The 22,656-nt window shown below is 35.7% G+C and overlaps 3 protein-coding genes and 1 pseudogene across 6 annotated transcripts; all 4 read left to right on the top strand.

Moving 5' to 3' along the window:
• The first annotated feature begins 1,973 nt into the window (after positions 1-1,973).
• Positions 1,974-7,284, top strand: AUG6 (HAUS augmin-like complex subunit). Of its 2 annotated transcripts, XR_002446331.2 has the most exons (14): positions 1,974-2,307; positions 2,392-2,448; positions 2,547-2,641; positions 2,870-3,020; positions 3,222-3,347; positions 3,497-3,653; positions 3,743-3,803; positions 3,885-4,143; positions 4,616-4,741; positions 5,426-5,587; positions 5,706-5,958; positions 6,105-6,581; positions 6,846-7,054; positions 7,171-7,284. XR_002446331.2 is itself a non-coding variant. In XM_021443326.2 (13 exons), the coding sequence occupies exons 1-13, from the start codon at positions 2,092-2,094 to the stop codon at positions 6,884-6,886; spliced, it is 2,181 nt and encodes a 726-aa protein (XP_021299001.1). In that variant the 5' UTR covers positions 1,974-2,091; the 3' UTR covers positions 6,887-7,284. The 2 variants fall into 2 exon arrangements, 1 of the variants encoding a protein (XP_021299001.1); XM_021443326.2 differs by having other exon boundaries at positions 6,846-7,284.
• Positions 7,285-9,188: 1,904 nt separating this feature from the next.
• On the top strand, positions 9,189-14,164 carry LOC110427713 (serine/threonine protein phosphatase 2A 57 kDa regulatory subunit B' theta isoform-like). Of its 3 annotated transcripts, none has more exons than XM_021443273.2 (5): positions 9,189-9,627; positions 9,747-9,875; positions 10,004-10,093; positions 10,173-11,684; positions 12,238-13,418. In XM_021443273.2, the coding sequence occupies exons 4-5, from the start codon at positions 10,467-10,469 to the stop codon at positions 12,412-12,414; spliced, it is 1,395 nt and encodes a 464-aa protein (XP_021298948.1). In that variant the 5' UTR covers positions 9,189-9,627; positions 9,747-9,875; positions 10,004-10,093; positions 10,173-10,466; the 3' UTR covers positions 12,415-13,418. The 3 variants fall into 3 exon arrangements, with proteins under 3 accessions (XP_021298948.1, XP_021298946.1, XP_021298947.1); XM_021443271.2 differs by lacking the exon at positions 12,238-13,418 and adding an exon at positions 13,425-14,164 and having other exon boundaries at positions 9,254-9,627; XM_021443272.2 differs by lacking the exons at positions 10,004-10,093; positions 12,238-13,418 and adding an exon at positions 13,425-14,164 and having other exon boundaries at positions 9,254-9,627.
• Positions 14,165-15,111: 947 nt separating this feature from the next.
• Positions 15,112-19,293, top strand: LOC110427808 (alpha/beta-Hydrolases superfamily protein). Its single transcript, XM_021443416.2, has 2 exons — positions 15,112-16,348; positions 18,366-19,293. Exons 1-2 carry the CDS (start codon positions 15,540-15,542, stop codon positions 18,901-18,903), a joined length of 1,347 nt encoding a protein of 448 aa, XP_021299091.1. The 5' UTR covers positions 15,112-15,539; the 3' UTR covers positions 18,904-19,293.
• Positions 19,294-21,112: 1,819 nt separating this feature from the next.
• LOC110427964 (NAC transcription factor 32 pseudogene) lies at positions 21,113-21,638 on the top strand (annotated as a pseudogene).
• Positions 21,639-22,656: the final 1,018 nt, after the last annotated feature.

Raw genomic sequence — 22,656 nt, 5'->3', positions numbered from 1 at the left:
TCAATGGATTCATTAGTCCGATCTAATTTTGCTTACCCTTACATGATATTAAAGTGGAGAGTGGAATATGCCACATCAGCATATCATGTTATTATCCATTATGACAAGTCAACTTGTCATATTAACTCTCATTTGAAGAAAATAAAAAGAATAAAAATTTATTTAAATATTATTAAATAATTTAATTTTTAAAATATTATACTTTTTCATTATTTTGAATTTTATTTCTAAAAAAAATGATATTATGAATATATTAATTTGAATGTGAATTCATAACTAATTATAATATATTTGATAATAAATTCATAAATGGTTACATAGAGTTAATCCAATTGTAAACCAAATGAGCTAAGCTAGACTTCTTTGTTTTTTTTGAGGCAAATTGAAGTAGTTTTATGGGTGGTTCAAGCTAACACATGAACATGTTAATTAGCACTTGAATATGATGCTACCATCACTCACCAAACACATTCTTCTTTTTGTTTACATACTCCTCTTTCTACTCTTTCTTCGTTGGCCAAGTTAAGGATTCCTTATTAAAGGGTAAGTTGGCACTCAAGTTAAGCAAGCATAAGGTCACTGCCTTCTCAAGCATTCAATTATACCATTGCTATACACATGACTTAGTGCATCATTCAAACTTTTACATTTTTATTAGTCAATTATTAGTTTTCTTTTTTTTTAATTTTTTTTTTCACAAAACCCAACATAAAAAAACTTTCATACCCATTGCTCTAAACTAAATTAATTAATTAAAAGCAAAAGAAATAAAGTGAAAATCTCATAATGAACCAATCTAAGTGAGAACCAAATCTCGCAACTAACATGCTTTAATGCTTTAATGTATAAAAAATATGTATGCTTCATCATTGAGCATTTTCTTTAATAAGCCAATGGAATTATCATGTGACAAAAAATAATAGTATATATTTAAAAAAATACTATTTGAAATTTGAATATTGAAGTCTGTCCTATAGGAGAACATGCTTTAACAGAAATCAGTCAATAATTGAACTTTCTATGTTGAAATTGAGCTTTAGGTTTAGGTCACATATTTTTTGCTTGAGCCCACTAATAACATCTTTGAAATAAAATAGATATAATAAAACAAATGTATGTGGCAATTCAAAAATATATATATATTGTTGAATTCTTCAAGATGCTCATTAAATTTTCTTCTTATATTAAATAATGTTATTTATGAGGATATAATTTGGGGTTTTTATAGCTCAAATAAGGGAAAAATTTTAAAGACTAAAATTATATACATCAAAATTATGTTAACATTATTTGTACAAAAAAAAAATTGTGGTAACATTCTTGTACTACTAGATTTTGTCACACACATTATGTGGTAAAGAAAAAAAAAGGGTGAGTTGAAAAAAAATAAAATTGTGTTTTTAAAGAAAGAAAAAGAAATTACTTGAGTGGGTAACTTGTTAGATGTAAAACACATAAATATTCTTAATTAACTTTATTTTATTTTGATATTTATAAATAATATGAATATATTTGGAGATAAGGTCAAATTTTATCATTTAATTTAGGGTGACGATGGAATTTATAGTCTTTTTTAGACAGATGAAATTTTATACTATACTTTTCAATTTGGTTAAAAAATATCAAATATAAAATATGTCATTATTTTCTCACAAAATATTATTTACTATTAATTTTTAACCATCGGAGAAGCATGGTAAAAACAGACAACCCCGTACAAAAAAACCGGATGCCGCCACCGAAACCATTTCAAAGCAGGCCGGCAACAGCTTCACCTGGCGCAGGTTAGCCTCAGTTTTGTTCCTTTCCGAAGAAACACGTCAGCATCAGTTCATTTTTTGTTTTATTTACCAAAGCGCACATTAGCATCAATCCTTTCGCTCTCTCTCTCTATTTCAAACGGCTAAACGTGACACCCTTTATCACTCCCCTCCCCCGGCCCCATTCCGAATTTTCAAAGAAAGCCCCCTAACTTTCTCAAAATTAAAATCGAACCCCGATTCAAAAACCCACCATTTCTAAATTTCCATTTTCGATCTTCTCAAAAGAAAATTTTCCGAGAAAGAGAGAGAGAGAGATAGAGAGTGGGAGATGACAATGGACAGAGAGAAGGAGAGAGAGATAGAGCTCGAAAGTGCAATGTACACGAATTGCTTGCTTTTAGGTTTGGATCCGTCGATAATAGGACTCGGAGCCTCCAACGGAACCCCTCGGGTCGGACTATTCCGTCATTCTAACCCTAAATTAGGCGAACAGCTTCTTTACTTCATCCTCTCTTCTCTTCGTGGCCCCACTCAATCCGCCAGAGTAATAATCCTTGTTTCCGGTTCCGTTTAGTTTTGATCTGGTCCGTATTGGTTTTCAGTTTGGTTATGCTTTTGGATCTTTCAGGATTTCGATAGAGTTTGGCCGATTTTTGACTCAGCGCAATCTCGTGATTTTCGAAAGGTTCATTTTTCGATTTATTTTTTTGTGTATATGTTTTGGAGTTATATTCTTTTTGTTTGAATTGTTGATTGAATTTTACTTATTTATTGATAATTTAGGTTGTGCAAGGGATAATTAGTGAGCTGGAAGCACAAGGAGCTCTACCGAGGAGTAATTCGAGGGTTTCTTCGCTTGCTACTTGCTGTGGACCAAGGTTAGCTAGTTAATTTCTGTTTGTTCGCCAAGAAAATTCAAGCGAGTTTAGCAAAATGAAAAAGTGTGTAATTAGCTTGCCTCTTTAACTCAGTTCTAGTTGGGTTAGGCTCTTTGGAGTGAATGTTTTACCATATTTGGCACTGAATGTCAATGTAAGATTCAAAAAGTTTGAATTGTTTTATTTATGAGTAGGTTTCTTGGCTGATGGAATTTGTTTGATTGTTAGATTTGTTGAGCTTTTGTGGCAACTTTCATTGCATGCTTTGAGAGAGGTTCATAGACGGACTTTTTCAGCTGATGTTGCTTCTAACCCATTGCCTGCACCCTTGACTGATGTTGCATTTTCACATGCTGCTACACTGCTTCCAGTGACAAAGGTAGTCCTGCTCTATATACTATTAATATGAAGTACAAATGCTAGTTCCTTATATTAGGTTCATACTTCATTTGTTTGTTTTTCTCTTTGTTTTATTTTCTCATACCATATTTCACTTCATGCATACTTGCATCATTGGTTTCGAAAAGCTCTTTTTATTTGACCTTCCATAGCAGTGAAGTGACATGCTATTTTTAAACAGGCTAGAATAGCACTTGAAAGGAGGAGATTTCTGAAAAATGCAGAAACAGCTGTGCAGAGACAGGCTATGTGGTCAAATTTGGCTCATGAAATGACTGCAGAGTTTCGTGGTCTTTGTGCTGAGGAGGTAAGTAAATAATAGTTAATCACTTATTTGAACTATTTTTGAGTATTTATGTCAAATAGAATCCCCTTGTCCCTTTTTCATTTTGTTGAGGGATGACTTCGACATAATATCTTTAACTAATGCCTTTCATTGGCAAACCTGGATCTCAGGCTTATCTGCAGCAGGAGCTCGAAAAACTACATGACTTGAGGAACAAAGTGAAGTTGGAAGGGGAGCTATGGGATGATCTTGTCTCTACTTCAAGTCAGAATTCTCATTTGGTTTCAAAGGCCACTCGGTTATGGGAGTCTATATTAGCTCGTAAAAGTAAGTGGAAATGAATCAAATATGTTCATTTATATCTTCATTAACTTGTTTCATTTTCATACCTTGATATTACCAACTTATATGTCCAGGTCAGCATGAAGTTCTTGCTTCAGGCCCTATTGAAGATTTGATAGCTCATCGGGAGCATAGGTAACTTTGCGGCTGAATGTCATTTTGGATGGTGTATATGCCACTCTTTGTCCCCCACTTTATATGTATATTATTTTCCAGGTACCGCATCTCCGGATCATCTTTGCTTGCAGCCTTGGATCAGAGTTCTCAAGCTCCTTATACAGACGTCTTATCCATTCAGTCTGGTGATATGGATGATAAAGAACAGAATGATGGATATCACGCACAGGTCAATGAAGAGACACTTTCTCGGGTAGATGATAGAAGTGGAAGAGTCCACCAGACTGTTGACGTAGCAGAAATTATCAGACGTTGGACGCATGCGTTACAACGCATTCATAAACAGTCACTTCAGCTGGTATGCTGTTTTTTTCTGTTTTTGTTAAGTCAGCTGTTTCAGCTTGTACTAATACTTGGCCATCGGTACTGAATTCTGAATAACTTAATGTTTATATAGCACATAATTATGAATCTGATGCTTATTTAAAATTGTGGTATTGTAAATTTTATTGCTGAGTAGATATTTTTGTAACATCAAGTTTGAAGTTGTGGCAATGAAACTTGTGGCTGGGGTCTCTTCTATTTTCTATGACCAAAAACGTTATTAGCTATAAGCAAAGCCCTTCACTTAAAATTTTCCATCTTTGGGAGATGTGAACAAGATGTTGGTTATAGTATATCAGAAATGAAAAAATTTCAGTTTGCACTTTCTAAAAATTATTTAAAAAGAATTTGGAAATTCAAAATTATTTGTGGAATTATGGATTGCATGTTGCTATTTATAACTTTTGAAGTAAGGTGCTAGCATTGGTATTGCTATTGCTTTGCAGGCAAAAGCTAATGACGGAGAGGGTCCTGATATCTTACGAAGTGCACATGATGGTAGCACAAGTGGGCATGCTGAGTCATTAGCTGCAACTCTTGCTGAGCATCAACAGCACCTGGCTAGCTTTCAGGTAATAAAATAGCCAGTGTACATAAAGTAGTTATTTATAAACTCTTAAGTACCGGGAATTTGAGCAATTTCAGTTTTCTAGTCATCTTTTGCATTTGTACATATCTTGTGTATCTTATTCTCATCAAGTAGGTTTTCAACTAATTAATTGTTGGGCTAAAGGTCCTAGAAACATAATAGTACTCGGCAAGTAGGTTGTTGAAGTCTTCTAGAACCTTAAATATTGCTAGATCTGGTTTCCTCAACTTACTGTTCACTTGGTATTGGTAAAGAATTTAGTGAGGGCATAGATGACTATCCACCTTTTGACAGCCCAGAAATGAGAAATTCGGTTGGCAACTGCTAAAGCATGGTCAAATCCTGGTCTAGAACGTTAAAAATCTGGCGATTTATTTAGTTCATGAAATTTTTAGTTTAAATCATTTGGAGATCTGAGAGCTGGCTGAATGGGAGTATTTGAGTTTGTTTTCCTCTTCTCTGCTTTACTTTGTACATGCATGTGTGTGAGTTTACAAGTATGCTTACACATATGCCTTTCCTAAACCATAATTGCTGTTATCTAAATGATCTTTAAAGGGCTCTTTTTGGCACCTCCTTGTTGACTTGAGATACTATTCTTACATACTTTCTAGATGAAATGTTGTAGAAATTTCTGTTCTAAATTTATAGTGCATTTAAAATGCAGGTGCTTATTAACCAATTAAAGGAAGTTGCTCCAGCAATTCAGAAGTCAATATCAGAGTGTACAGAGAAAGTGAATTGTGTTTCCTCCAACTTGCCATCTATGGGCAAGCATCGTGGTCAAGCCAGCTCACCTATTCAAGCTCAGAGCAGTGGAAGGACCTTGGTAATTGTTCAATGAGTAAATCGTGTCATGCAAACATTGAAACTATTTTGAAAACTTGGAATATTTGTGTTTGTAGAACTCATGACTCATTTTTAAAATAATTTTCTGGATTATGCAGGAAAGTAGCTCTGATGATGTCAGTGACATTACTTCCAAAATGTCTACTGTTCAGCTAGACAAGGTTTCAGCTAGTCCTCCTGCTTTAAAGCTCCCTCAGTTATTTAGTTTAACCCCAAATTCATCTGGAAAAGGTGGAAACATGCAAAAGCGACATACTTTAGCTCCTCAGACCAACCAAACGGAAATTTTGTCCGAAAGGAACTCTGTAGACCAGCCTCTACCAAACAATCGCCTAGATAGCCCACCCCAAGGTTTGCTGCTTTCATGCTCCCACTTGTCTCCCTCCGTATAAATAAGCTCTGGTGGCTGGCTCAATGCATTTCCTTTTATCATTTGAAAGAGAATCGGTGATTTAACTCCTTTAGTGGAAGGTTTTGATTCTCAATTCATGTTGCAGATAGTGACAATTCTTATGTTCAGAACTTAAAGAGATCTGTGAGGCAAGCTGCACTGTCAATGCCATCCTGCAATTCAGAGTCATCACGAGACAGTCAATCTGATGAAAGTTCTGAACACTTCTTTGTACCTGTATCATCAACAAAGTTTTCTCGTGGGGGGCCAGAAAGTAAAGTGAGCTCGATAAGGACTAAGAGATTGTTTTCAACTCAAACAGACAATTCCTTGCTTGACAGCCATGGTGGCAATGGTCATATTGGGAGTAACTATGATGACTTGCCACACATGCTGAACAATCTGGATTCCCTTAATGATTTTGATCAAGTAAATGGATTTCTCTCAGCTGCTGCTTCAAGTTGTACCGCTTCGGATGGGCAAAGGTCATTTTTTGACATGGAAGAAGCTCAGGATCAGGTCTTCTCCCCTCCTTTGCTGATGGACACATCCCTGTTAGCTGATTCTTATGAGGATTTGCTGGGTATGTTGGTTTACTTGCAAACTATTACTGTTAAAACACATCCATGTGGATGCCGTGCTATAAGCTTGTAAATAGGATTTTTTAAATTCCTGTTTTGGTTTTCTTTTTAATCCATTAATTATCGCATCTACCAAATAAATGTAAAACTCTAGTGTTGCAAGTGGGAATTTGCTATGGTTTTGACTTTTGAGCCGAGTTCTTTTCTGTTTCGATTTCTACCTCTTTGTTGGGATTCATTTTTGATTTGGAGGTTTGTTTGTGCAGCTCCCCTTTCAGAAACCGAAACTGCCTTGATGGAGCATTGAGACTGGAGTTTGGACGATTCTGTTCAGATGGTTTTGTATTTTGATCCTTGGTTGGGATGTGCAGCACTCTCACATTGATTTGTTGTATGACACGATGCTTGTATGTACTTCCAGAGATGGATGCACAATGGGGGCAGCTGCCCCCACTGATATCTTAAAGACTTCTTGGTATTATTTTTCCTTTGTAACTAACACAATTTTAAGAAAAGTTTTGATTTTGCCCACACTGATTAATTCAGTACTATCTTACATTAAATTTGATTATTGTTCATATTTTGTATAAGGAATGTTGAGGAGTTCTTCGGTATGAGCACTTTGGTAAGATCCCTCTTTGAAGCCTCTTGCTTTTTGGGTCACAATATGAAGATAAAAGAGAGACGTTAACTTATTTTTACTCATTAGATCTTATTTTTCTGTACATGTTGGACACTTTCATTCATGCACAAAATGACAGGTGACGTTTGTTGCCTGCCAATCAGGTTTATTGACTCTGTATTGTTTAGATTACTATGACTGTGAATTTGTAAAATGGTGTACATAACCTTAGCATTGATCCCTTTCGGTTTCAGATTTGATATATGTTTGACCTTTTCTTCTGTGCTGTGCTTGAAGATGTGGACTTCCCATTTTGGTCACCAGGTCCGACGTGTAATGAGTGATTTGGATTGTGATCCTTCACCAACTTCGTACTCATTGGATTTCACAGGTGAATTATTTAGAAGTTATATCAAATTGTATAATTTCTAAAGAGGTCGGAAGAAAATATAATTTAATTTTTTAATTTTAATTGTTATTATTATAATATTATTTGTCATTTTTATGTTATACGGTGACGACGTGATAGTTTGACATGTTATAACGTGATATATGAATATAATCTGATAACATAATTATATGATATTTTTTATTTTTTATGTTAGTTAATCTTAATATTATGTGTATATAAAATGGTAAATGATATTTTGATTTATAATAGTTAGTTAATTTTTAATTATAAAAGTTTATTTAGGAAAAAATAAAGATATAAGAATGTGATTGAAGATAATAAAAAATAAAGATTTATTTTAATTTTTTAAAATTTTTTTAAAAGTATTATATTAAAAGAAAGAAGAAATCTTAAAGAAGTCAAAAGGAGGATTAACTTGATCAGTGTAGTCTATTCTTCTTCTTGGATGTGGCTTTGAAAACCGAAAATAGAGAACGGATTAAAAGATAGAAAGGAATTATTAAGTCATATAAGTTGCAAGGACGCCATCACAATAATCATTTCATTCTAACCTCACCTAAATGTCTTCAATTACTGGGGTCATTTGGCAACAAAAATGGTTCGTTGCCTTTACCAACAATGCCATAAATGTATATATATATATATATATATATATAGAATTGATAATTATGGGCGTAAGAATAATAAATCTTCTGAGGTATTTATTCAATTCAACATTTCACTTTTTATTCCGTTTAAATAAATTTTTAAATTTTGATTTAAATTTAAATGAATTTTTAATTTTAATGAAAATTTAATCATCTTCAATTCAATGTCAATTGATTTAATTTTTTTATTCATATGACATGTAACTTGATAAGTTAATATAGTGATTTCGATTCACATTAGTTGTTATTTGATTTAAACAATATGTGACATGGCTAAAAAAAAAGTTAGGACTGGTATTGATTTAATGGTAATTAAATTTTTATTAAGATTAAGAGCTCATTTGGATTTAACATAAAATTTAATAACTCAGTTCAATGTAATCAATGAAAGTTATGATATAAATTGTTTTTAATATTTAAATCATAATATAAATATTATAATAATATAAAACTGTTATAATTATGTTCAATCCGATTACAAATATTTGGTATAAGTCAAAAACATTTACTGATTTAATTAACCAATATCTTCGTAAATTTTTTTTTGGTTAATGAAAAAGGAATAAAGAATTTCTTTGTATTGAAATGGAAGGTGATGAGATAACATTGAAAAACTTCTCATAAAACAAACAGGAACGAAGCATATGATTAAAATGCAAGCTTCAAATGATTTTAACAGCTCATAAAGATAAATAATTAACAAAAAAAAAAGACTTGAAATCCAAGGAAAAAAAAATTTCCTTTTAAGGTTCAAAGTTCAACCAGTATTGTTTTACTTCACGCTCCAATGAAGCGCGTGGGATCGTATGGCCGACCATAACGGGAAACTGTGACAACGCGGGGATGTTGAGATGTAATCTATGGAGCTTTGGGATGACAACAGGCTGTGACATGGAGCTGTCAAGTATTGAAAAATCCCACTCGCATTCAAGTGGGTGCGTGAGAGTCACCACCTCAAGGAAGCTGTTGATGGTTTTCCCATTTTAAGCTGCTCCTCATTCTCTCTGAAGGCATAAAAAGGAAGGTTTTTGGAAAAGGTCGAGGGGTGATTTGGTCAATTGGATTCCATCTTCATCTGGAGAAAATCAAAAGTGAAAAAGTCTGAGCTTTGAGGTTGAAATGAAATTTTGCTGAGAAAGTTTAGAAAAGATCAAATCTTTACAAAGAAAAAGGGAGAAAAAAATTATAGAGGCGAAGTGTGATTTATTACAACAATTATTTACTTAAAGAAAAACAAAACATCAACAACAACCAAAGGTTGATTCATGATGATGTTCTTTCCTAAATCCATTATATTTCTGTAGATTCTAACTCTCTCTCTCTGTGTCTCCTTTGAGAGAAAATGGAGTAGCCCAACTATCTCTTTTGTAAGTGATAGATTTCACTTGTTTTCTTGGTTTTGGACCAAACCTCTATTTCTTTCTTAATGTCAGTTACAAGTTTTGTTTTTTCCTTTGGCTTATGTCCCTTTTGGATAATTTTGTAGGGTTGCTTTTGGTGGAAAATGCTGGTTGGGTTCTTAAGATCAAACCCAGATCTTGCTACCTTTTGATCTGGTAGAATGCTTTTGTTAATCTTTGGAAGCTGAAGAAAATTAGAGCCAAGGAGACAAAAGGTGAATATTCCTTATCCCTTTCCTTTTTTGAGTAATTTAGCAAGAAAATCAAATCTTTTGGAGCTGAATTTTATGGTTTGGTTGGTGGTAATAATTGGGTATTTTTGTTTATTTTTGGATTGGTTTAGGCATATGGGGTTTTTTCTTTTTTGATACAACTCAAAAAATAATGCATGCTTTGCCACTCAAAAGGGGAAAAGAAGATGAAGTTTATTAAGGTTAGCTATACATAATTGGGGGTTTTTGTTATAAGTTGATTGATGGACTCTAGCTTGGATTTTGTCTTCTGTGTTTTAGATTTTTTCAACATATGAAGTCGGTTTGATGTTGCTGTTCAAGTAAACAAGGAATTTTCTCTGTTGGAATTGAGTAATAACTCATCTTCTTGAGGATGGAGTTGCACATTTATTTGTGGGTTGGCCTTATCAGTGGCTTTCGATTTATGAGTTGACAGTTTCGTGCAACTAGGTTTTCCTTGCTGGGCTGATATCTCTTTTCAACTTCCTTGATGGTGCATTTGCTTTGAAGGGCTTTCTTTTTATATCCGGTTGTTGTTAATTGCTTGAAAACAGATTCTCCATCTAAGTTACAATGATCAAACAAATACTTAATAGGCTCCCACGGAAACCATCTAAGTCCAGTGACAATCGTGAGGGAGGAGGAGGAACCTCTACCTCTTCATCAAATGCTTCTACCAGTTCAAGAAACAGCGATCTAGCTAGTAACCGATATGCAAACGCAAGTGGTGCAGCCTTTTCTGGATTTAATTCTACTCCAAATTTAGGGCTGAATCCAGGCAATAAGATTTCTCAAGTGGTGAATGCAAAGCTGAATGGGAATATGTTTGCTTCTTTTGAGGCATTGCCCAGTTTTAGAGATGTTCCAAATTCTGAGAAGCAGAACTTGTTCATCAGAAAACTGAACTTGTGTTGCATTGTGTTTGACTTCACTGACCCAACCAAAAACTTCAAAGAGAAGGATATCAAGCGGCAAACCTTACTAGAGCTTGTGGATTATGTTTCATCTGCCAGTGGGAAATTTTCGGAGATTGTTATGCAAGAAATTGTAAAGATGGTGTCTGTCAATTTGTTTAGAGCACTTACTTCTCCACCCCGTGAGAACAAAGTTTTAGAAGCATTTGATTTGGAAGAGGAGGAACCCTCAATGGACCCTGCCTGGCCTCATTTGCAAGTAGTTTATGAATTTCTCTTGAGGCTTGTGGCATCACCTGAGACAGATGCAAAATTGGCCAAGCGGTATATTGATCACTCTTTTGTTCTAAGGCTGTTAGATCTTTTTGATTCAGAGGACCCCAGAGAAAGGGAGTATCTGAAAACTGTTCTGCATCGCATATATGGAAAATTTATGGTCCATCGTCCATTCATCAGGAAAGCAATCAACAACATCTTTTACCGCTTTATTTTTGAAACTGAAAAACACAATGGAATTGCAGAACTATTAGAAATTTTGGGAAGTATAATCAATGGGTTTGCTTTGCCACTGAAGGAAGAACATAAGCTCTTTCTTGTTCGTGCATTGATACCGCTTCACAAACCAAAGTGCATACCTATGTACCACCAGCAGCTATCTTACTGCATCACTCAATTTGTGGAGAAGGACTGCAAGCTTGCTGATACTGTTATACGAGGCTTGCTAAAGTATTGGCCGATTACAAATAGCTCAAAAGAAGTCATGTTCTTGGGTGAACTGGAGGAAGTTTTAGAAGCCACACAACCTCCTGAGTTTCAACGCTGCATGGTACCCTTGTTCCGTCAGATAGGCCGTTGCTTGAGTAGTTCGCATTTTCAGGTAGGGATTTCGTTAGTTCACTACTTGCAACTTTCCTCTCTTTCTATTTTTTAAGACGGTCCCTTAACAAAAGAAAACTAGTGAAGTAATTTTAAAAATAGAGAGAAAGCTTTAATGGTTTAGATGAAGTGGCTTTATTAAAAGCAAGAACAACCAGTTGACATGACTTTCTTTATCAAATTGAATAAACAAGAGAAAGCTTTGATGGTTTAGTTGAATTGTCTTTGTTAAAATTAATCAAGAGCCACAAGTTGACATGAATTTTTTTTCTTGCTTGCCCTGTTTTTTCTTTATTTTGATTCTCCCTTTTTGCAGTAGCATGGTAAAATCTTGCATTTCTGATGTACAATACTATCGTTGGTTCTGAATATCTAAAAGAGTAACCTGAGGTGGGCTTAAGGTGGTTATGTAAAAACATATTAGTGAGATTAAATGTTGCAGTATCAGACCCAAGAAAATCAGTTGTGATCTACTCTACTTTGAGAGTTCTAAGAGAAACTGATGCATTATGATAGACTGTAATCGTTGACTGCTTTTAACCATATAAATGTAGACTCTTCATCTCATTGGATTATATTTCTTGACTTTCAAACTGGTGATTACCTGTCTGGACTCTGCCTCGGAAAGTCTACATCCAATTTTGAGGTTGGAACTTCATCGATATGCATTGCTTAATCTTCTTCAACTATTTCATTCTGTGCATAAAGAGAGGAGAGATAGAAATGTGTAGTTGGGTTAAGCAGATAACTTGAAACTTAGATGCTCAGACCAACATTTAATCAATGGAATTTGGATGTATTTGGACACGAAGAAAAAGACAGGTCCCCAATTCCACTTAATATTAACCGACTAAAAGGAATGAAATAGTATCAGTTGTTTAACAACTGACATGTTATGACGAAGCTGTGTCCTGTTAATGTTGACTAACTGAAGGATGTAATAACAAGACCTTTCAAAAAAGAAAAGATCACTCTTAGAGAAAGAGATAAATCTTCATAAAGTTGTAATTGAAATAATTAGATTGCTGCAGTGACAATAATGAAAACAAACCATGCCTTTTCCCACTAGATTTGATTGCCTAAATGGTTAATATTGTGTCATCATTCTCTATTTAGGACGTCATTGTAAGTGATGCAACTGAGATTATCACAAATAACTAAGAATCTGGATTGATGTAATGATTTGTGTTTGATGAAATGGACTCTCTTTGCAAATTTATCATATGGTATTAACATGCAGTTGTTAAAAGATGTCATAGGGTTTGTGATAAAGAGGTGTTCCCTATTAGGAAATCTCTGCATCACATTACTTGCAGATACCAAGGGCTACAAATTCATTTATGTTTAGGAAATTTGCTTGTAGAGTATTAGCATGCAAATAAAAATCAGTAGAATTGATTGATAGCCTCTTTAATTTAGTTGGTTTGCCCCACATCCGCTGGCAAGAGGACGGATTTCCGTTTCAGTTTGTTTATAGCTATTGGGAGGATATCTCCATGGTGGTCAGTTTTTACATAAATAAAAGCTTTACTATCTATCTAGATGTTGTTGCTAGTTTAAAATTTCTTAATAATAGTTGTAGTCATGAGCTGACATTGCATTGAGTCAGTTATGCTAGCAATGAATATACACACTTACATTAATGTGCAGAGATAGCATTTTCAATGATTAAAGATGATGTGCTTATTTTCTTGCAGTCTTACTTTCTCTCTCTTTAAAAACTACGATACTTTGTTTATAGGTGGCAGAGAGGGCTTTGTTCTTATGGAACAATGATCACATTGAGAATCTAATAAAACAGAATCGGAAAGTTATACTTCCAATTATCTTCCCTTCCTTGGAAAAGAATGCAAGAAACCACTGGAACCAGGCAGTTCAGAGCTTGACTCTAAACGTCCGCAAGATTTTCTCCGACTCTGACCCTGAGCTCTTCGAGGAGTGCTTGCAAAAGTTTCAGGAAGACGAAGCACGAGAAAATGAGGTTAAATCAAAACGTGAAGCCACATGGAAACGATTAGAAGAGATTGCTGCAATGAAAGCTGCAAGCAATGAACCTGTGCTCGTCTCCCCAAAAATAACTACTCGGAAGCCATCAGGCTAGGACAAGGGATTGCCATTGTAGTTGGTGATGGATTTCATTTCAAGATCTGTATGCAAACCACATAGGTTGGTGGACATGGTGATTTTGAGAAGCACGATGATGAAGCTGAGTTTTTATTATTTGTATCAACTGTTCACCTTCTGAACATTTGGTTTGCTAGATTTTGATGTCACGCAGGTTCCTCAAGATTGCTGCTTATGTGGGGTAAATCTGAGCCCCTTTTGCTCATATGTGCCTGTATATAATGGATTGGGGACAAAGAAAACAAAAGGACAAAATGAGTTTGGCTTGTAAAGTAGACATCTTTTTCCATTCATAATCTTTTAAGGGTGGCAAGAAAGCATGAATTCCAATTCTATCTCTTTCTTTTATTTGGACAACTGTTGTTAGTATATTGTTGAATTACTTGTAGTCGTCGGGATATCTCATCTCATATCAGATGTGAATGATTTTGAAATCAGTAGATTAAGTTTGAAAAGTTATTATAGATATTGTATTTGCAGCATTCTGAAAGCACTCTGATGGCTTTGCTTATGAACATTTTGAATCAGAATGTTTTTGGGAAACCACCTACTGAAGTTTTGGCTAATGGTTTAGGTATCTTGTGTTTATTTTAAAGCATTTTTCTCTTCTTTACTGGGTTTCAATAACTCCAAATTTGAACTAGTCATTGATTCTTGGACTGTCCTCAAGTTGAATAGTTGATGTCAATCCAAACATTTCAAAAGGGTCTTTGTTTTTCTTTTTGAAATATTAGAACCTTAACTAGCACATAAATTTGCTGCTTATACTGGTTATGATATCAAATGGACTAATAAGATTTCATATAAGTAATTAATTAATTAAATATGATCATATTATTAATAAATAAATAAATTAAAATATTTAAAATATTTATTTTGTAAAAATTAAAAATTTTCTTTTTATATTATTTTATAATATAAAAAATCTATAAATACCCAGAATGAGTCAAACATAAACCTTTTCAATTAAGCCTGCTGCCCAATGATGAAGGAATTGGAGTTTAATTACTTTTCCTCCTAAGAGTCCTACTCATTTAACACAATTATGCAACTTAAAATAATAACACTTCCCAATAACACTTATCATCTTGGCAATTATTTGCCACACCCCAAATCCATACATTACTTTCCAAATCCATCCTTCCAATGCTTGTACCTCCCACTTCTAAGGGTAATTTTGTCCTCAAGGTACAACTTGGCCCCATGATTTCACTGAAATCATCTTAGAGTATAAGACCCTGTCTCAAAAAATAAATAAAAAAGGAAAAGGGCAAAACAGCTTAATAAAGTTGCTGCTGGCTGTGGTTGCATGTAACCACATCATCCCACCTAAGGGCCCCTTCTGCCCTTTCCTTGTGTGTCTTTCTTTCTTTCTCTGTCTTTGCTATTCTTCTATCTAATTGGCCATTGAAGGATCAACACCAGATTTCAAGCAAAACTTCCCCAGATTTTGAAAGCCCTAATCACCCAATTCCCATGTGAAATTTTGAATCAAAATTAGATCTTTCGAGTTTTCCCCCATTCAAAACCATGAATTTACTTCAACCTTAAAAAACCCAACAAAAGAAAAAACCGAGGCTCAGAATTGAAAGGAGAGAGAAAAAAAAGGAAGAAACTTCATCTTAATCTCCGGTCTCTGCAAACCCATCAAGAAAAACCTAGAGAAATCAAAACCCAGAATTCGTTTTTTTTTTCCAACAGAAAAAGATAAAAAAAAGAAAAGAAAAGGGAAATGCCAAGCGTAGCTGTAAAATTATACAGTGTATTCTTCAAGTTCCTCTTGAAGCACCGTTTGCAGAACCGGATCCAAACACCTCTCGACGAATCCTCCAATCCATACGGCGTTACGACCAGGCCCGAGGAATCCGTTTCCGCCGCCAACCCTTGTTTCACCGACGGCGTCGCCACCAAAGACATCCACATCGACCCTTTCACTTCCCTTACTATTCGGATCTTCCTCCCCGAATCGTCCCTTTCCCCTCCTGAACAACCCGAGGCGAAATCCAAGCCCACATCGTCCCAACAAGACGACCCAGATTCCCTTAATCACCGAAGAAATAGTTATGGCCCGCCTAATATCGGAGCTCCTAGAAATGATCCAAGAAGAAGCAGTTTTGAAGGGTTAAATTTAAGATCTGACAATAATGTTTATCGAGGCTATTCACCATTACCTCAAAACTGTCGAAAATTACCGATAATGTTACAGTTTCACGGCGGTGGTTGGGTGAGTGGGAGCAATGATTCGGTTGCTAACGACTTTTTCTGTCGGAGGATAGCGAAATTGTGTGATGTTATAGTCGTGGCGGTTGGTTATAGGTTGGCGCCGGAGAATAGGTATCCGGCGGCATTCGAGGATGGATTGAAGGTGTTGAATTGGTTAGGGAAGCAGGCGAATTTAGCGGAGTGTAGTAAGTCGATGGGGAGTGGGGCGCGTGGGGTTGGAGCTGAGTTTAAGAAGGCTGAAGTTCAGAGACATATTGTGGATGCGTTTGGGGCTTCTATGGTTGAGCCGTGGTTGGCGGCTCATGGAGATCCGTCAAGGTTGCTATTCCTTTCTTCCTATATAAAGTTTTGATCTTGGTTATATTTGTTTTTGTTATTGATTGATTTGGTTTAAAGGGTAGGAGTTAGTTAGGAAGTGTAATTTGATCCTGGCATGAATGAGATGTCATGATCTCTGATTGTGTTTGTTCTTATTGTTAGATTTATTGTGATTTATGTGCTTTTGACTGGAAATGTGGATGAGCATTGGTTGTAGTAGGGTTAATTGATTGATTAGGTTTACGCTAGGGGTTAGGAACTGCAAATTGATCAGGAAAGTTTGACTTTTTAAGCTTAAATTCATCAGTTTCAGTAGATGCAAAGTAGGTAAAAATTTTATTCTTCAATGGTTTTATATTTCTTACAATTGATTGGGTGTAAATTTGATATGCATTCCTTGCCTCTGTTTTTATTTGGTTGAGATGGTTGGCAATTAGGTAGTGCATCTTGATTAGGGCAATGTTGCTTGTGAGCTTGAATTTGCACGATTTAATTAGATAGATATTGCTAGAATAGCAACTTGTGAATGAGGTTTTGGTTATGAAACTTTTGAAAGTAAATTAGTGTGGACAACTTGTGATCATGCTCTGATCTGAATTGTTTAACTGTGCAATAAGTCTTCATCATCCAAAGTCTGTCAAATCTAAGTTCTCTTTCTGGTGGTAGAGGCTTTGGAAGTGGTCCTTCTGTATTCTAATATAGGATTCAATCTCTCAATCTGAAAATTCCTGGAAAGCTATAGTCTTTTGTCTTTTGTGCACAACCACCTCCTCTTCGTTGAATACAGTTCAATTTTCAATCTTGTTTGTGTTTTCTGTATGGAGTTTTGAGTGTATGTGGTATCAAGCACTTCTCTTCTTTATATTTCTGTTTCACATTTGATTGCCGTAGATGTCCATGACATAGACATTTAGTTCATGCTGGCCCTTGGTTCTAGAATTTGCCTACTTGTTTTGTTAGTTTTGATTGACATTTGTGGCATTGGGGGTCCCTTAATGACCTCTTAGACGGTCAAAATTAAAACTATTTTTGCCCCTGAAGATTGCTTTTTAAATGAAAGTAATGAATTTTTTTTGAAGGTGTTTATTAAGCTAATTTTACATTAGTTTAGCCAAACTTAAAATATTTGATAATGCATGAAAAGGATGCGTTCATCATTTTCTATTCTGTTGAGGATAAATAAGATGTTTCTATGTTCCCTTGCAGCAGGTTGGCTTATTTTCTTGCTGTATTTTGTCTGAGGGGTGTCCTTAGTGCTATTGGTTTAACCATAGTATCAGAAAGAGAATGTATACTTTAAGAATCAACTATTAGATTTTGTCTGGATTTATTTCTTCCACTAGGTTGGGTGCTGATTGCTGAATTGCCTGTCCTGTGGACATCTGTCATTAGTAGTTATGATGTCTCCTTGACTTTCATGTTTTTCCTTTTATCCTCTCATACTTTTCATGCATTGTGACTTTTTGAATTGTGAGCAGATTCATATACCTAAGCTGGCTTGAAAATGATTTTAATGCTTGTTGTTTAGCAACTTATGCCCAATGTTTTCTAATGTATGTAGTATCATACAGCAACTTTTGTTCCACATGTTATGTTCAAAGGTGTTTGATAGAGTATATGGTCAAGAGTTTGAGTTTATCTTGTTGGTTGTGTTGTGTTTTCTGTTATGTCTTTAGTATGATCTATAAAACTTCTGGATCATAATCTCTGGTGTTAGTTGAGTATATAGTGGTCTTGTTGAATCAAAGCATGCGAAGAATATTGAGTCAACCTGGAAATCTCAGTTTGAGTGAGGTACAATTGAGGTCAAGGAAGAATCTATATGAAGGAGCCCAAGTTGAAACTCATGCTGATGTTTGGATGAGATAAATTTTGGCAAATTATGTTTTATTGTTAAGCTGGAAGATTGCTGCTTCTTAGTACTTTTTGTCTAATTTATGGATCCTTATCTTCTATTGTGCGTAAAAGTTTTACATTGCCGTTTTACCTTATCTTAATTGTGATATTGTTGAAACAGATGTGTTCTACTTGGGGTGAGTTGTGGGGCAAACATCGCAGATTATGTGGCTCGTAAAGCTGTTGAGGCAGGCAGGCTTCTGGACCCTGTCAAGGTTGTAGCACAGGTCCTAATGTACCCATTCTTCATTGGAAATGTTCCCACACGGTCTGAAATAAAGTTGGCAAACTCCTACTTCTATGACAAGGCAATGTGCATGCTTGCATGGAAACTCTTTCTTCCTGAGGAAGAGTTCAGCCTGGATCACCCAGCTGCCAATCCACTCATCCCAGACAGGGGCCCACCTTTGAAGCTCATGCCTCCAACACTGACAGTTGTAGCAGAACATGACTGGATGAGAGACCGAGCTATTGCTTACTCAGAGGCACTCCGGAAGGTAAATGTTGATGCGCCTGTTCTTGAATACAAGGATGCAGTTCATGAATTTGCAACCCTTGACATTCTTCTAAAGACCCCTCAGTCACAGGCCTGTGCTGAGGACATTGCCATCTGGGTTAAGAAGTACATCTCATTTCGAGGACATGAGTTCTCTTACTAAGTGGGAGGTTTCAAATGTTGAAAAGAGACTTGTGGCTGAGCATTAGCCAGCAGCAACATTTTCTGCTATTCGGTTTAACAGAGAATGGTGCATGGTTGCTGTGCACAGGATCGGGATAAAATATTGCATTTGTTCTTTCTTGCTAATCCAGCAGCTGGCTTGTACTGCAGTTTCCAAGTTTATCCCATATCCTGTTCTGTTCTTTTTGTAAGATAGAGAACTTTTTATGCTAGTAGATTAGTGAGATATGAGATGAGATTACTTCTTTTGAGTGCTGCACACCACATTGGGATGTTGTCAGTAACATTTTTTTTCCTGTGAATTAAAATGTACTATTTCTGGTGAATAGAGTTTTATTCAATGGAACACACTGCTTCTCTATTTACAGTACAGCAATGGCAACTTTACCTTGAAACTATCAAACTTGTGGCAAACAAATCTGTTCTTTGTGTATTTTAACTTACGTCATCAGTCAGCCTTGAAATACTCTTTTTGTTTGATCAGAACATGGGGAAAATTGGAGAGGCCATCAAAACATTTTTGAATCTTGGCTTCACAAATTGTACATTACGCAGATGATGTCTAATCTGTGAGCCATTTTGGGTAATGGGTGATTGATTAAGGATAAGGACATGCAATTAAGCCATGCACATTGTGGCCGTATCGATGCTGGGAATAGTATGGTAGGCAGACAAGAAGTTAAAAACTCCAATACATTATCCTGATCATAGCCAAAAGTCTTGTTTGCTTTCCAATGCTTAGCTGTTTTTGTTTTGCCCAATGTCTATGTCATTGCTGACAAGACAATAATTTATTTCAGTCTCCTTGTTGGGTTTCATAAAGAGAGGGAGTCGACAGCTCCTGATTTCCAGCATAAATACCAAATGCAAGTCGATAGAAATTCCGGGGCATCCCCGCATTACAAAGTTTGCCTCAACCAGGTTCTGGTTCTGTCCTCACAGAATCAGGAACCATGGAGAGGCTGAGGCACAAGAAATGGATTGGGTTTTTCTGTTTCTTGGTGTTGACATGTTCTAGTAATTAAGAAGCACCCTCGGGTTGACATGCCCCAATATTGGAAGCACATTTGAGGGAGAGACTTAAATTGTGGAGGATGGAAAGTCCATGGCTACAACCACAAATCCACAAGCCAAACTCAAGCCTCCACCAGCTCAGGTGGATCAGGCCAGCCAGCCCCTATCACGTCATTGCCATTATATGTTTGCAAAGTATGGTGGAGTTTAGGGTTGCCAAGTTTTCCATTAGAGGAAAGCCCTGGCATACTTGCCAGCATGTTGAAAATATCCAGTTGACAAAAATGGCACAATAAAGTCTGGAAACACATTTTTCTGTTGAAGCTTTGATGGGAACGCCTTTCATTCCTTTCTATTTTTGTTTCTTCTTGTCTTAATAAAATGTTTATTATATACTTCCACCACCTGTTTCTGATGCTGTTTTTTCTACTCTGAATTTCTAAATTTTTGCCCCCAAATTTTGTTTACCTAAAGAGTTTATCTCCAACTAATTTTATTTATTGTGTTATTCATTAAGCCCAACACAATTAATCCAATAATTATTGCAAGATAAATTCCACTTACATCATTTTGTAAGATAACTTCGGTTTCGGTAAAAAATAATATGTTGATTTTTTATTTAATAAAATTATTAATATTTAACAATATTTTTATAATTTTTTAAAATAAAATTAACAATTTAATTTTTTATGACAACAAAATCCACATGCTAATTAAGAAAAAAATTCCCGAGATATTAAAAAATAAAAAAAATTACAAGATGTTATGCAAAAATAAAAATAAAAATACAAATAATTTATTATTATATTGATTTACGTAAAAAGTTTTTAATATTTTAAAGTTGATATTACTTAGCGACAACAAACTTAAAGTAACAATGCGTAATTTGGTAATAAATAAATAAATAAATATTTGGTGAAAAAATTGTGCACTGTAGACTTAGAACAAGTAAAAGATTCCGATTGTTCATCCTACTCTGGGTCGTATTAGGCTTCTTATACTAACTGGATTAGGAGGCTCTGATTATAAGCTAGTTGAATTGAACCACAGCTGTAAACTATTTCTACTTCAACAAAAATTATGATTATAATTACGTATATATATTATTATAGAGGTAATTAGAGATAAATTAAAACTATTCCTCTATTTTTTTTCTTCATTGTAAGAGTCCTGCCATGAAAGAAGCTAAACCGACTCCAAACCTTCCTGTTTTCATCAATGCCGAAGATTTCTTGGATTCTTTGCCCCCAGGTTATTGCTTCAAGCCACGGGATGATGAACTTGTTGTTCATTATTTGCGGCGGAGAGTCTGCAACAAACCATTGCCACCCAATAGGATCAAGGAGGTTGAGCTCTACAAGTACAGTCCTGATGATCTAACACAAGCTGATAATACGTCGTCCAAAAAAGTGTCTGAATGGTATTTTTTAACACCAGAGATCGTAAATATGCCAATGGTTCTAACCAAGGCGAACAGCTGGTGATGGTTTCTGGAAGGCCACTGGATCAGATACGCCAGTCATGTTTAAAGGAACGATTGTAGGGTTCAAGAAGACGTTAGTTTACTACTACGGGAAACCACCCAAGGGTGAGAAAACCAACTGGATAATGCATGAATTCGTTTTAAGCAATCTCCGGCGAGACAAAGGTGGCAAAGATGATATGCGGCTTGATGATTGGGTTGTTGTGCAGACTTCATAATAGGAACGAACCAAAGCTGGAGCTACTCGACATGCGTACGATAAGAACAAAAAGGCAAGATGCAATGAACAGGCTTAGTGCAACTATCGGATCATGCATACTACTGACAATCACTCCTGGAGCTAACTAATGAATGAGAAATCCTTCCACTTCAAATTGAAATTCAGCAGCCACGCTGAAATCCTGGAGCAGCAATATGGATATCCTTCCACCTCAAACTGAAATTCCCGCTGCTCCAACTGAAATCCTGAAGCAGATATGGGAATATCCTTCCACTCAAACTGAACAGGTTCAACTTCAGGATTTCAATTTGCTGCTGCACAACAAACTTGTTCAATGCCTCTTTAACATCCATATGATGATTCAACTTCTGGATTTACAAGTTTTCCTGAACTTTACATCCTATGTGGGAATATCACTCTGCAATATTTCCTTGGCAGGATGTGCCTGTTTATGGTAATATTATAACAACAGTTGCACCAATAGCAACAATTCCTCCTCAGTTCCAACATTCGGTGGGCCATGATCCTTTGAACATGCATCAGCAGCAGCTATTTTCTGGTGCCCCAAGCATCCATAATCCTTTGAACATGCATCAGCAGCAGCAATTTTCAAGTGCCCAACATCCATAATCCTTTGAACATGCATCAGCAGCAGCAATTTTCAAGTGTCCCAAACATCCATGATCCTTTGAAATGCATCATCAGCAGCAGCAATTTCAAGTGCCCCAAACATCCATGATCCTTTGACGCGATAGCATCAGCAGCAGCAATTTTTAAGTGTCCCAAACATCCATGATCCTTTGAACATGGATCAGCAGCAGCAGCAATTTTCAGGTGCCCCAAACATCCAGGCTCCTTTGAACATGCATAAGCAGGAGCAGCAATTTTCAGATGCCCCAAACATTAATGAGTTCTTTGTTGCTGATCAATACATTTTAGATATGGACCATGGCTTGCCAGATGTATAGAGTTTTTTTTCATGGAGTTGATAACTCTTTAGGGTTTGAATTTGTTTT

This window comes from Theobroma umbraticum, unplaced genomic scaffold (assembly GCF_002168275.2).
Source record: "Theobroma umbraticum cultivar Fairchild unplaced genomic scaffold, ASM216827v3 scaffold_239.0, whole genome shotgun sequence".
NCBI classification, from domain to species: Eukaryota; Viridiplantae; Streptophyta; class Magnoliopsida; order Malvales; family Malvaceae; genus Theobroma; species Theobroma umbraticum.
This window is presented reverse-complemented; position numbering and strand designations above follow the sequence as displayed.

What these genes read in the sequence shown, in the direction of transcription:
- AUG6 (XM_021443326.2), top strand. Translation starts at nt 2,092, where the DNA reads ATGACAATGGACAGAGAGAAGGAGAGAGAGATAGAGCTCGAAAGTGCA. An exon ending in ATAAACAGTCACTTCAGCTG is followed by an intron (nt 4,144 to 4,615) that starts GTATGCTGTTTT and finishes ATTGCTTTGCAG; the next exon opens with GCAAAAGCTAATGACGGAGA. An exon ending in CCTAGATAGCCCACCCCAAG is followed by an intron (nt 5,959 to 6,104) that starts GTTTGCTGCTTT and finishes TTCATGTTGCAG; the next exon opens with ATAGTGACAATTCTTATGTT.
- LOC110427713 (XM_021443272.2), top strand. Translation starts at nt 10,467, where the DNA reads ATGATCAAACAAATACTTAATAGGCTCCCACGGAAACCATCTAAGTCC. An exon ending in TGAGTAGTTCGCATTTTCAG is followed by an intron (nt 11,685 to 13,424) that starts GTAGGGATTTCG and finishes CTTTGTTTATAG; the next exon opens with GTGGCAGAGAGGGCTTTGTT.
- LOC110427808 (XM_021443416.2), top strand. Translation starts at nt 15,540, where the DNA reads ATGCCAAGCGTAGCTGTAAAATTATACAGTGTATTCTTCAAGTTCCTC. An exon ending in GCTCATGGAGATCCGTCAAG is followed by an intron (nt 16,349 to 18,365) that starts GTTGCTATTCCT and finishes TTGTTGAAACAG; the next exon opens with ATGTGTTCTACTTGGGGTGA.